Source organism: Nannospalax galili, unplaced genomic scaffold, assembly GCF_000622305.1.
Source record: "Nannospalax galili isolate Female #2095 unplaced genomic scaffold, S.galili_v1.0 scaffold137, whole genome shotgun sequence".
Lineage (NCBI taxonomy): Eukaryota > Metazoa > Chordata > Mammalia > Rodentia > Spalacidae > Nannospalax > Nannospalax galili.
In genome coordinates this window covers 45,534-59,581 of record NW_008340203.1, presented here as the reverse complement: position 1 = coordinate 59,581, position 14,048 = coordinate 45,534, and the positions used below count along the sequence as shown (strand labels likewise).

The 14,048-nt window shown below is 50.4% G+C and overlaps 1 protein-coding gene across 1 annotated transcript; it reads left to right on the top strand.

Moving 5' to 3' along the window:
* Positions 1-1,250: 1,250 nt before the first annotated feature.
* Positions 1,251-12,442, top strand: Ccr7 (C-C motif chemokine receptor 7). Its single transcript, XM_008835180.2, has 3 exons — positions 1,251-1,298; positions 8,248-8,297; positions 11,318-12,442. Exons 1-3 carry the CDS (start codon positions 1,289-1,291, stop codon positions 12,392-12,394), a joined length of 1,137 nt encoding a protein of 378 aa, XP_008833402.1. The 5' UTR covers positions 1,251-1,288; the 3' UTR covers positions 12,395-12,442.
* Positions 12,443-14,048: the final 1,606 nt, after the last annotated feature.

Genomic DNA, 14,048 nt, shown 5'->3' with positions numbered 1-14,048 from the left:
GGGGGCTCTGGGTAGAATTCAGGCCTACGAGGCAGAGTGGGGGTCTTTTCCTACAGATCTAAAAGGAGGGGGGTTTCATGCATGTTGATGAGTGGTCCATAGTGCTGCCTGATACAGGCTGACTCAGATTCCTGGTGGCAGGGGAGGGGGAATGAGGTCCTGCATTGCTAAGAAGGAAGGAAGGAATCTGGCGAATGCGTGACTTAGAAGACCTGGGGGAAGTGGAGAAGAGAGGCACATTTAATTACCGTGTACCATGAGCCCCAGTAGCCTAGTGTGTAAGGCACTGGCCTCCTAATGAAGGTATACCCAGTACAAGGATAAGGACACAGGGACATGCTGTTGGTGGCGCTCTGTAGCCTGCTTGTAAATTTCCTTGGGGAAATTCGAAATAGGCTCCAATTTTTCTGGAATCCAGACACCCAGGGAGCCTGTTAAAGGGTTATAGAGTCACAGGCATTTGTTTTTTCCTTCACAATAGTTTTAAGAAAGCTGTGGCTGAATTCGTTCCTAACCCTAAAGTTAACAGTCCTCCGCTAAATAGTGAGTTTGAGGCCAGCCTGGGCTTCCTGATACATGAGACCCTGACTTAGAAAAAAAAAAAAAAAAAAGAGGGAGTGGTCTTTGTGGGAAACCAGTTTGGACCCAATAAAGGCATGGCACCCTTTTTCCTGCCCTCCTCAACCCCTACAATCTTTAAGTACAATAACAAACTCTTAAATTTTCACTCTGGTTATGTCACTGAAGCTTTGCCTGCGGCCTCATCTTTAATGACAGAACTATCCAAAAGGCCCCATACAGATCATGCAGGTGGATGCCTGGCTCTGGGGGCTGCTGCCACTGTAGCTACTGGCTGAGTTCATATTGAAATGCAAAGAGTTTCATTCAAAACAAAGAGAAGGATGGGGTACACCCCGGACTCCCCAGCCCCACCCCACAGCCTAACACGGGACACTTGCTAAAAACACGACTCAGTAAACGCTCTCACTGAGTTAAGTTGGATGCCACAAGGGGCTTTTGGAATGTAAATGACCTGATGATTCAGGATCCTATGACCACGAGTGGGGCTGTCACTCTGTCACCTTTCTTATACCCTTTAGTCCCAGAAGACACTAAGGGAGGGTTGAGGGAGGAGGAGTGGTGGGAGGGGCAGGGAAGAGGGTGGCTCCTCTCACAACTTAAAAGGGGCTCATACCACTTCCTCCCCAGACAGGGGTAGCTGGAGACTAAGAGAGACAAAGACACAGACACAGCCTTCCTGTGTGGCTTCAGCTGCCCAGAGAGCGTCATGGACCTGGGTGAGTAAGCCTCCTCTCCTCTGGCAAGGGGGCGCCATTCTGGGGTCTTCAACACCCAGCTAGTACAATGAACATAGGTGGGGATAGGGGTCATGAGGGAGCCTCCAGAGGAATCAGGGAGATTGGTAGGAATCAGTGGCTACCTTCAAAGAAATCCACCCTGTTGTTCCAAGGAAGTGTACCTGCCCTTTCAGAGGGAAGGGGACTGCAGCCAACACCAGGAAGGACCAGGGCAATGAGGTGGTGTCTTAGCGTGGCAGGCTGAGCTTGTTGACCTGTTCTGGGCTGGGGAGATGAAAGATGCCCCCAGGCACCTCCAAGGACCAGGGGAATTCTCCTTGGAGGACTCAGGACCCTCTGCTCCCTCTCTGAGTCCCTCTTTTCTCCTCTGCTAAACCAGGATTTGAATCCCCATCCTCTTGGGGCTGTAAGGAAGAGAAAGTTGAAGAGGGCAGCACTGTGTGCCATGCAGTGTGAATGCTAGCTGCCCTCAACACACACACACACACACACACACACACACACACACACACACACACATACCACTAGCTTGGTGTCAGCTTTTCTGTTGCCCCTCACAAGATAAGGCTGAACATTAGATAGAATGGCCGGGGGCGGGGGGCAGATTCAGCTTGGAGAAGCCATAGACCTCCAGCACAGCCCCTGATCAAACCCCACACACACTGCAGCCAGGCAGACAACTCCTCTCTTTAAAAAAGAAGCCCTTCCTCTAGTCTAGCCTCCACTACATCAAGGTGCCAGGGAAGCCCCCGGAGGCGCCGAGTGGGTAGACCAGCTCCAGATACTTCAGTTACAAATCTCAGCTACAAAGTCAGAACCAGTTGAGGCTAAAAAGGCCAGGTTCCTAGATGGTTTCTCTCACCAGCAAGTGAAGCACCACCACGGCCTCAAAGCCACAAGGGGTTGGCTTTAAAAAGTGAACGTTCTCTGATGCTGCCCTCACACCCCTCCCCGCCACACCACAGGCTGAGCTTCCATCTCCGCCTCCCCCGCCCACTGTGCATTTACACCCTGTGTCTGGATCCAGCAAACAGAGCTGTGGAAGGGATAAAGTGATCACCACCCCACCTGACAATGAACTTGAAGGCAGAGCTTTTCTTGCATCTCTGCCTCCCAGTTGCTTTTGGGATATAAAGAGAAAATGTTTATGAGATGATGGACTGATGGATGCATGCATGGATGGATGGATGGATGGATGAATGGATGGATGGATGCAATTGATCATTCCAAGTGGTTTTTTTTTTCCTAAGTAGATTTTAGGTTTGAATATCTGTCTCTTCCAGCATCTCCCACCTAGCCTACTTTCTAAGCCCACTCCCCAGACTCTTCCTCCAGAGACCTCTGCCTTCCCTATATTGACTTCTAAAAAGCAGCTCTCGGCCAGAGGAAAGGTCTGAATTCATAGCACTTGTTAATTTCCATGGAGCAAATTCTCCCACCTCAGTTGACACCAGTCAGCAGATTTCAAGATACACGTGCTTAATACAAGGGGGAGGACTGACCCATTGGCTCTGGCCTATCACAAAGTATCTCTCCTAGACTAGGTTTGGGGGTACTAGACTCCTGAGCTTTGGGGTACAGGGCAGGGCAATGTCTGGTTTGGGAAGAAGAGATGTTCTCAATTTTTTTTACTCAACTTGAGAACACCCCAACGGCCGAACTCGAAATGCTGTTGAGAGGGAAGCCACTAAGAAGCTTTGCTCAAAACAGGCTCTGGCCGTTGTGCTACAAAGAATCTGTTTTTCACTTTTTGTCTGCCCAGCAAGGACATGAGGTGAGTAGGGGGCAGAGTTTCTATTACACAAAATGAAAAACTCCAAACCATGACTGAGCCAGCCTCTTTCACGGTTTGAATGAGCAGTCCTGAGGTGGCCCCCCAATCAAGAAATGGGGCCACAGATCTTAGTCCAAATTCTCAAAAACAGAAAAACAAAAAATGAACCTGTGAGAGAGCTGTGTCTCCAGCTTAGCCATAGATGATGGCAAAGGGGGATTCAGGGTGAGATGTTCTTGGTCCTCCAGAAACCAGACTGTGGAGGACAGCATCACTGCTGCCCAGGGTAGCTAGGAGAAAACTCTCTTCTCTGTTTAGTACTTTCTTCCAGTCAACTGTGTCATTGATGGAGAATTTCATGAATGGCCAGTCTGGTGGGAGGAATGGCATAGACATCGATGCATCAGAGCCACAACACAGCGAGGCGCAGTACTGATGGGGTAAAAACAAGATAAAAAGACAGTTATGAACATAAGTCAGGAAAGCATTTGAGTTTTAAAGGATGTGTAGAAGCTGTCAAACCAAATAAAGAAGAGCTAGTGGCCCAGGATGTGGCAGGAGCTTCAAACTCTAGAGCCATCAGAAGCCTACAAGGTAGGGAGGGAGGAAGCGCGGGGACTGGAGAGATGGCTCAACAAGTAAAGTGTGTGCCACACAGTTTGGATCCCCAGAACTCACATTAAAAAGCTGGGCACTCCAGTGTTTGCACCCTGAATTCGGTAGGTGGTCTCAGGCTGAGCTCCAACTCGGTTAAATGGTACAGCAAGGAATGGGATGGAAGCCTGTGCCCCGAGGGTGGTTGCAGGGGTGAGGCCAGCTGCTTCACTGACCTGATTTGTGGGAGAGTCTCTTAAGAGAAACTGATCCAGTACCACCTTTTAAGCTATCTTGTAGATATTATACAAATTATCTATACTTTTCTGGTCCTGCTTTTTCACGTATAGAGGGAATGAAACGTACTTCATGATTTTTTTCCTAATTTAAATAAAATACTGTCTGTAAAGTTAAAAAAAAAAAAAACTGGGCACAGTGCAGAGGTCAGAGACAGGAGGGCTCCTCAGGCTTGCTGGCCAACCAGTCTAGCCAAATTGGCAGGCTCCAGGGTCAGTGAGAGACTCTATCTCAAAAAAACAAAGTGGAGGGGCTGAAGACATGACTCAATGGTTAAGAGCATTGACTGCTCTTGCAGAGGACCCAGGTCAGGTCCCAGCACCCACACGGCAGCTAACAAGCTAACTACCATTGGTAACTCTAATTCCAGGGGATCCAATGCCCTCTTCTGATCACCATGGGCAGGCAAAACACACATACACATAAAATAATTTTTTTTTTGTTTTTTTGAGACAGGGTCTCCTTGTAGCCCCAGCTGTCCTGGAACTCACTATGTAGACCAGGCTGGCTTCAAACTCACAAAGATCCGCCTGCCTCTGCCTCCCAAGTGCTGGGATTAAAGGCATGCGCCACCATGCCCAGCATAAATAATTTTTTTAAAAAGGTGACAAGTGATTAAGGAAGACACCCTGTGTCAACCTCTAGCCTCCATGTGTACACACACACACACACAAATAGATCATTCAGAGTAATCCAACAGGTACATGCCTTAACTAACAGCATCCAAAGCTAACGGTTTTAAAACTCCATGTGCTGCCACATAGAAATCCTCGAACTCCACCTCAGGCTCATAGGCAGTCAGCTCTGGCAAAGGCAGTGAAGACAAGACAGAAACAAGCCGAAGGGAGAGGAAAGAAGCAACTAAGCCAGGCTGGGCCAACCCTTACAACCTGCGTGACAGCACCGGGCAGTCCGCACTTCATCCTGAAACCAGGAGAAGCCAGTGAGGATTTTTCCTTTCCAGTTAGATGAGACTAATGAATGGATGAGATCTGTGTTTTGGAAGGAGCAAAGGACAGCAAAGTCTTGTGTTAAGGGAGAGGAGAAGTGGGCTCCAAGAGACACTGAGAGATAGGAACAGCAGAAATAGAATGGTTAACAAGAAGATGGAGAGAGAGCGTTGTCTTCATCCATGGCGGACCCCTCAGATGTGAAGCATGACATTCATGAGACATTCATGTCTCATTCACGTCTCTGATCCATCTTTTAGCAACTGCATGACTCCAGACAAGTGGCTTAACACCTCTGGGCCTCTGTTTTCTAGAATACAGAAAGAATCACAATTAGTAACTCACAAGATGCTGTGAGGGGGAAGATGCAAAGTGGGAGCATAAGAGAATGACTAGGAGTGTGGTTTCCACAATTAGAAGGTCAGTTGGGTGACCCCGTGGAAGCTGCTGATTGCATGGTGCTTCCACATGGGGCTGAATGCGAACTGAACTGAACGGGGGCTGAATGTCACAGCCGCCTCACAGAGCGGTTAGGAGGATGGACTGAGATTCCATGTGCATACTGCTCAGTAGATACAAATCGTATCAGTGGGTAAAGCAGTTGGTACCCTCATGAGAAGCTCTCACCAGCTCGCACATTCCTGCCTCCCAGCTGTTCTCTGCTCTCCAGACCCCTTAGCACTTCCCTGCTTCTGCCTCCCCTTCTCTCCCATGCTCCCATGGTGGGTGAGAAGGTCCAGAGAGGCAGCTCTGGGGCCAGCCAATAATAGGCAGTCATGGCTCCCTGGGCAGCCTGGAGGACCTGTGAAAATAAGCGGGTGGGAGCTAAGGACGTGGGGTTGGGGGGAGGATTTCCCAGGCTGGGTGGGGGTCAGGCTGGAGTGCTAGGGAATTTTCCTTTCATCATGCTTATTACGTAACTCAGAATTCAGAAAACACCCAACACCTCAATCAACCTTAACCTGACATTCCCAACCACTGGCTAAGAGCAGTTGCTCTGTCAACAGATAGGAGTGATCTGACTCACAGCCACCAGCCAGGTCCCAGGTCCCTCTGGCCACACATCCGAATTCCCCTAAGTTCCCCTGTTAACTGCCTTGAGATGGCCTGTTCTGGACCTACAGGATCCCCCAGCTCATTGTCCCATGTCTAGCACCACTGGAATTAGAATCAACTACACACAAAGGAACAGGACAAAGGTCAGAAAAAGGGACAGAGTAAAATTGAAACAGTTCTTGCCCCTCTGGGGTTTCTCGCTCTCACTGACAGTCAGATTAGGCTTTCTCTACAGTAACTGAAGACTTTGACATGGTGAAAGAAACCTTGAATGTCAAATACCGAGATGAGTCAGGGGAGGGTGGGTGATGCATCAGACCCTGAAAAGAGTGTGGTAAAGAAATGTGGCTTTCAGCTCAGGGGCTTACAGGATAATTCAGTTAGAAACAAGGTATTAGAGAGGGGAGCTATGAAACTGCACAGTGATCCATTCCAAATGCATGGGGGGCAAGCTGAAGACAGAGGGGACAGTGGCTGCCTGTCCCCAGAAAAAGATGTTTCTAGGAAATCAGGCTCAAGTTGACAGTGGAGGGCTTGACCACCATGCTAAGCATAAGGGGCTTCATCTTTCTGGGGGAGTAGGCTGACACTCTCCCTGCCTATCCTCATAATGTTCGAGCCTAGAATCCCAGTAAGGGCCCACACAGCCACATGCACTGCACCCTGGGTGTCATAGGGCTCCAGGTCCAGCAGGTGGTGCTGTAGCCAAGGACACGAAACCTCAGGGCTTGTGCTGCTTCTAGCCTCCAGAGGGCCTCCAGAACTCCAGACATCAGGAGCAGGGTCCCACTCTGCAAGTCTTGTCCTGGCTCTCCTGTGGACCTGATGAACTGAGGTTCAGGGGCTAGAAAAGAACTACAAATGGCAAAGAAAGCCCAGTGCGGGGAAGGGTAGGGGGTGCCCTGGGGTTGCTCCCAGACCAGCCGCGAGTAAGATTTTGATGTAAATTACTGGTCACTTACCCTTCTTGCTTAGCTCTCAGGAGGAAATACAGCCCAAGTCAGCCCAAGGCTCAGCACCAAGCAAAACTAAGTGACTCTCCATGGCACATCCAGGCCTTGTACTTACTTGGGGTCTCTGTCTACAGGGCAGAATTAAGGACAGCCTGCTGTCCCTTCCTGTGTTCCCCATCCACCCATCACCCAAGGCCTGAGATTAGAAAACAAGTCCCAGTAGAGAAAATATACTGTATACTTTGTTAAGCAAACAAAAAAGATAGTGTCATCAGGGACACGTCTGTCCTACTGCACTGACCTCAGTGTCCTCTAGGCTACCCCGATGCTCCCTCCTTTGGAAAAAGGACCAGAACATCTGTCCATTCATTCTTGGTACACAGCTCTTGGGTCTGTGCTTAGGTTAAAGGGAAAAGGCAGGCTGGCGGGGTAGGTGGGCCAGGACACCAACAGTCAATGCTGAATGAATGTTAGTGAATGAGGCTGTACTAGATCCACCAGTGCATTCTTCATTGTTGAAAAAACATTAAGTCGTTGGGCTTGGTGGCCCATGCCTTTAATCCCAGCACTCGGGGCAGAAGCAGGCAGATCTCTGTGAGTTCAAGGCCAGCCTGATCTCCATAGTGAGTTCTAGGCCAGCTGGGGCTACAGAGAGACCCTATCTCAAAAAGACAAAAAAAGAAAAAAAAAAAAAAGAAAGATAGTAAGTGACCTCAGTCTTCCACCCAACTTGTGAAATCCCCTATTTCCTCAGCCCACATCCCTCAGGAGACACTCAGGGGCATCACATGAGGCTGCCCACTCACCTGAGCACCAAGAACTGCTTCTAAACCAGGGAGTCCTGGCACCACAATCTTGTTGAACATGTGTGCACACACCCGGATCACCCAGGGCCTTGACTCCTCTTCCTGCATTATGTAGAATAAGGGGGCAACTCAGAGCCTTCGGGGGGCCAGCGGTTTTGAGGGGTGGTTGGGGTACAGTGAACTCTGTAAACTAGCAGCTGCCTAGAAGGGCCAGGATAAGGGGCTGATCCTGTTTCTATCTCAGACCTGGGAGTAGACGAGGACGGGATGGGGGGGCGGGAGAAAGAAAGACAGGGATGCTGGGCAGCAGGCCAGGTGTTCAAAGGCACAATCTGGTTCTGATATTCTCCTTCAGCAAATGCGGTGCCTGGAGCTTGGGATGAAAGTTCCCAATAGTGTCTCCCCCTCCGCTTTAGTGTCTCCCCCTCCGCTGTTTTCCTTAATAACAAAGGGCTGTTCTTGCCAGGCAATAACCCATCCTTTTCTTGTCTCCTACAGGGAAACCAATGAAAAATGTGCTGGTGGTCGCACTCCTTGTCGTTTTCCAGGTGAGGTTTCCTGCCAGGGGAAGCTCTGTTCCCTCCTCCACATACTCCTCCCAAGCCAGGAGTGCTGGTACATAAGCAGCTTGCTAGAAGGAAATAGAAGACACAAACCCACCTGCCATTCATTAAGCTCATGGCTGCCTTCCTCCATCTGTTGAGTGACCTGGGAGAGCCACAGATGTTCTCTGGACTTCCTTTACCTCCATTTAAATTAAAGCATGGGGAGAAGTAATTTAACCCCACCTCCCATCTCCCCACCCAGGAGACAGAAACACAGATTTTCTGAGTTCTTGGAGAGGGTTGTGTTTTGCAACACAAAGCTCTGAGGGGCCTGGTTTTTGCACATGTGCACACACACCTGTGAGCTGAGAAAAGGACCCTCGGTCTGGTGATCTGGTTTCTAACCAGTCACCCCCAAATTGTCTCCCCCTTGACTTTCAGCCAGAGTCTCCCCGGGGGATGCCCACTCCTAGACATCAGGCCCATTTTCAGAGGGGCACCTGGGGGGGGGGGGGGGGGGGGGGTGCGCGTGTGGAAGCTGTGGGGAGGATGGGTAGATGGAGCACACACTCTATAGGGGTCTGAATGCTGCAGAGCAAAGATTTTCCACCTTGCAGAGTTTCATTCTCTGTCCCAGCAGTGGAGGCAGAAGGTGTACCCCATCAAGTGCAAGAGTTAGAGGAAACTATAACCTCAGAGTCAAGTTACCTTTGTTGGGGTGGGAACTCTGGAGGCGAGGGGAACGGAACGGCCAAGGCCAGCCAGGAGAAGCAATGCTTCAGAATTTGGCTTTCCCCCAGGTCTGGAGGCCAGAGGGGCAGTTTTCCAGGCACTCCAGCCAGAGGCAGGCCCCACACTGGGCACTGTTCCCCAAACTCCATCTCAGAGGCCCCCTAGAGCTCGGGCTAAAGCCCTTGGTCTGGCCCCTTCCCCATCACCACTCCCTCCCTCATGTTCTGCAGGCTGAAAGGCCAGGAAGGGGGTGAAGACGGCTGTGGCTCATTCTTCTCTTTCACTTGGGGGGTGGGGGTGGGGGCTCAGACAAGGCCGGATGTGGTGGGGCTGTGGGCTGTACAGGCATCAAAACTGAGGAGGGGGGCATGTGGAACAGAAGCAAGACGGGGGGAAGGAGAGAGGGCAGGACTGGATGGGGGAGCACAGTTCAAAGAAGCTGAAAGTTCTCTCCTCCAAGAAGCCTAGAAGTCCCTAAAGTCCAGGGACCCAGACCTAAGTGCTTGGGCCTTTCTTTCCCTGGGTGGGCCAAGGGCAGCTAGCCTCTTCCAGGCTCCCAGACTGCAGTCAGGCTTGGAAAAGGAAAGGAGGATAGCTACCCATCTTTCTTCTCAATTTAGCAATACCCAAAGAAAAGGCTCCTGAACACCATTTGGTCCTTACCCTGTCCCAGACCTCAACACCATCTAGTCCTCACCCTGTCCCCAGGCCCACAGTGATGGTACAGACTGTGGACTACTATTGAGCTGCAGAAAATCCTCTACCCAGAGGGGAGCCATGAGCTTCCCAAGGCGGTCTTCCACTGGCCTCCCACCCTGCACAAGGGCCTATCTATCTATCACACACAGGCAGGCAGTAGGCACCCCCTCCATTGATAAAATCACGGCCACAGCAGGCTGTTGAACCTTCACACACACACACACACACACACACACACACACACACACACACCCTCCAGTCCTGCACAGGGTCTAAAAAAAGCCCAGAGCAGCTGAGCCCTGCTGATTGGGATCTGCCAGAAGATAGTCAAAGAGGGATGGGGAGAGGGTAGGAGACCAGAGGAAGAGTGGGAGAAGCTTGCTTCCTTCCACTGGCACAGCCGCCCATAGGAAGGCAGGCATAGAGGAGGAGCCCTGTCCCCTAGGCCCTGCTGTCCAGCTGTCCACTCATTCACAAAAGTTTTGGTACATTTTGGTACACACTACCTGAGTGTAGTGGACACTGCCAGTCCATGAAAGTCTCCCTGTCAGACACTACTCACGGTCACAGCAGTAGTCCCCAAACCTGAATCTTCATAGCCTCCAACCCAAGAGCTCTTTTCTTCCTGCTGTTTTTGCGCCTCAACCTTGACCCTAAGATAGATTGTTCCCTCAAAAGCTGAGGTATGGGACTGGAGAGATGGCGCAGCAGTTAAGAGCACTGGCTGTTCTTGCAGAAGACCCAGGTTTGAACCTCAGCACCCACATGGCAGATAACAACTGTCCAAAACTCCAGCTCCAGGGGATCCAAGGGGCTCTTCTGACATCCTCAGGCATTGCATGACATGGATGCACTTACGTACATGCAGGCAATACATGCATACACATAAATAAGAATATTTTTTTAAAGCGGGGGTATTTTTTAAGCCCCCTGGAAAACTCAAAGATCTGAAGAAGACTCCAGAAGAAAAACACATAGGCTCAACCTGACAGCATTTCCAGAGGTCAAAATAAACCCTCTGTAGCCACAAAAGGAAACCAGAATCCAGGCCAGGTACCTCACAAGTTCAGGAGACAGGATTCATCTCCGTCTCCCAGACAGAGAAAATGAGTGTTTTACCCACTCGGGACTCAGCAGACCCCAAGACCCTAAACTATCCCCAGTCCACTATCGCACAGGTGAGGCCGAGTGTCTTAGAGTGACAAAATCAGACCTTTGCTATTGATGAATAGAAATGTAGACTTCTAGGTCCTGCCTCCCGAACCAGGTCCTGCTCCCCTCACCAGATCCTGCCCCCCCCCACCAAATCAGGGATGTGCATTTTAATTTTGACAAGACCCCACAGGTCATTCACATGCATGCTAAAATTTGAGGAACACTGATTTCAAATAAAAAAAAAAATCACTCAGCATTTAAGGGGAAAAATACAGATTCCTGGGCTTCACTCCCTGAAATGCTGGTTCAACAAGTCTCAGGTGAGGTCTGAGAACTTGCAAGTTCCCAGGGGATCCTGATGACACTTACCCCAGCTGGAGGCTAAGCCCCAGCCAGATTCGGACCCACTAGCTAAACACCTGTTTCCTTCCCCTCAGGTGTGCTTGTGTCAAGATGAGGTCACAGACGATTACATTGGAGAAAACACCACAGTGGACTACACCTCCTACGAGACTGTGTGCTTCATGAAAGACGTGAGAAACTTTAAGGCCTGGTTCCTCCCGATCATGTATTCTGTCATTTGCTTCGTGGGCCTGATGGGTAATGGGCTGGTGGTGTTGACATACATCTATTTCAAGAGACTCAAAACCATGACGGATACCTACCTGCTCAACCTGGCTGTGGCAGACATCCTCTTCCTCCTCATCCTGCCTTTCTGGGCCTATAGCGCAGCCAAGTCCTGGATCTTTGGCATCTCCTTGTGTAAGTGCATCTTTGGCATCTACAAGATCAGTTTCTTCAGCGGCATGTTGCTGCTTCTCTGCATCAGCATCGACCGCTACGTGGCCATCGTCCAGGCCGTGTCAGCCCACCGCCACCGTGCCCGAGTGCTTCTCATCAGCAAGCTGTCCTGTGTGGGCATCTGGATGCTGGCTCTGTTTCTCTCCATCCCAGAGCTGCTCTACAGCGGCCTCCAGAAGAGCAACAGCGAGGAAGCGTGGAGATGCTCGCTCATCACTGACCACGTGGAGGCCTTGATCACCATCCAGGTCGCCCAGATGGTCATCGGATTTCTAATGCCCCTGCTGACCATGAGCTTCTGCTACCTTGTCATCATCCGCACCCTGCTCCAGGCACGCAACTTCGGGCGAAACAAGGCCATCAAAGTGATCATCGCTGTGGTTGTTGTCTTTATAGTCTTCCAGCTGCCCTACAATGGCGTGGTGCTGGCCCAGACGGTGGCCAACTTCAATATCACTAACAGCAGCTGTGAGCTCAGCAAGCAGCTCAACATCGCCTATGACATCACCTACAGCCTGGCCTGTGTGCGCTGCTGCGTCAACCCTTTCTTGTATGCTTTCATCGGAGTCAAGTTCCGCAACGACCTCTTCAAGCTCTTCAAGGACTTGGGCTGCCTCAGCCAGGAGCAGCTGCGGCAGTGGTCTTCGTGTCGGCACGTGCGGCACGCCTCCATGAGTATGGAGGCCGAGACCACCACCACCTTCTCGCCCTAGGGGGCTCCTCTGTCTGGACTACAGGGACCTCTCCCAGAGGCCCTAGGGTGGGGACTGGGAGCACATGCAATGACTCAGGACCCACACCCCAAAGCTGCTGCGGGGAGAGCAGTTTCTGGCCATTCGGGTTGACCTCTAGCCCTAGAAAACAACTTAACTCCAACCCATGCTACCTCAACCAAGGCTGGAAGAGACGGCTGAGCCGCTAATACCAAAACCAGGACTGCTGCATCCCCAAACTAACAGCCAAAAGTGAAAGTTAAAAAGCCATCCACACCTCCTGGAGTGAAGGGGTGGGGCTCGTGAGCACCTGGGTGGTGGAAGTGGGCTGCTGAGGCCTCTGAAGGAACCTTCTTTTTGCCTAGAAAGGAGTTCCAGCGATTCAAGAACAGAGGTCACACCTTCCAGAAACCCAGGCTTTGTGTCCCAAAACAAGATGGTGGTATGACTGTCTTGTGGAGGAAAGGGGGCCATCCACTGGTCTGATGAACTCTGAATCCCTTCCTCCATCTTTTCCACTGTGGTCAAATCAGCAAGAATGGTGGCCTCCCAGTTCCCTCAGAGTGCCCCATCCCTCCCTGCTGTTCTTCCTCAGCCCTCCACAGGGAGGGGTTGATGTTTCTGCCAGGCGGCCTCTGCAGCCTGTTACTGTTAATTTACTGTTTATTGAACACAAAAGCATATTTGCATGCTAATAAGATCCTTGTTTGTCTAAAAATCCAATTCAAAATTCTGATACATGCTGCGGAAATATTAAAAGCTTTTGTCCTCTATAATTAAGCCATTATGTTTCTATAAAATCAGAAAACTTTGTACAATAAAAATACTCCAAGATGTACAGTTGTCTCAAATCTGAGCTGATTCAGGCAGCATTCAGTGATGATGCATGGTGTGACAGCATGTATGGTGTAAATGTGTGCATGTTCCCTGTTCAGAACCAAGACTGCAGTGAAGTCATGTAATGCGACACGGAGTGCTGCCAAAAGCACCTCGGGTAAATTAGGCATTTGATTTTGAATTATTACTTCATTTTGTCTGTTTTTTGAGACAAGGTTTCCCTGTAGCCCCAGCTGGCCTGGAACTCACTAAGTAGACCAGACTGGCCTCAATCCACCTACCTCTGATCCACCAGCTTCTGTCTTCTCGGTGTGCTGGGATCAAAGGCATGCACCACCATACCCAGACTTTTGAATTAATTTTTGATGGTTGTGTGTTCAGAAACTTTTTTCTGTTGACAAATTTTTGAAATCCCCACATTTAGTTATGGTCTCCCATATGGGGTGTCAACTCACTGTTTAAGAAGCTTTGCAAAGCTGCCTTTCTTTGATCCACACACCAATAGGCCCTGGTTTTCTGCGCAGCTTTTGGTGTGAAGAGTTCTTGCCACCCACTCACTGCACACAGTCTCACCCTCCCAAGGACCGAGCCCCTGGTTTTCTTTCCTTGTTTCCTTAAAATCCAGTCTCAGTTTTTCCTTTTGTGTTGCTCAAAGGCCTTTTGGTTGCAGTTTGAGTGTGGTGGCCTGACCCCTTGCTGGGAGGGGACTGTGGTTGTGGGGCTGAGTTGGGAGCATGCTCATCTGGCTTCCTTCTGTCCCTACAGTTGTCATGTGAGTCTCCTTGGGAGCTACTGCCTGAGTGGAAATGCTCTCAGT

What these genes read in the sequence shown, in the direction of transcription:
- Ccr7 (XM_008835180.2), top strand. An exon ending in CACTCCTTGTCGTTTTCCAG is followed by an intron (nt 8,298 to 11,317) that starts GTGAGGTTTCCT and finishes CCTTCCCCTCAG; the next exon opens with GTGTGCTTGTGTCAAGATGA.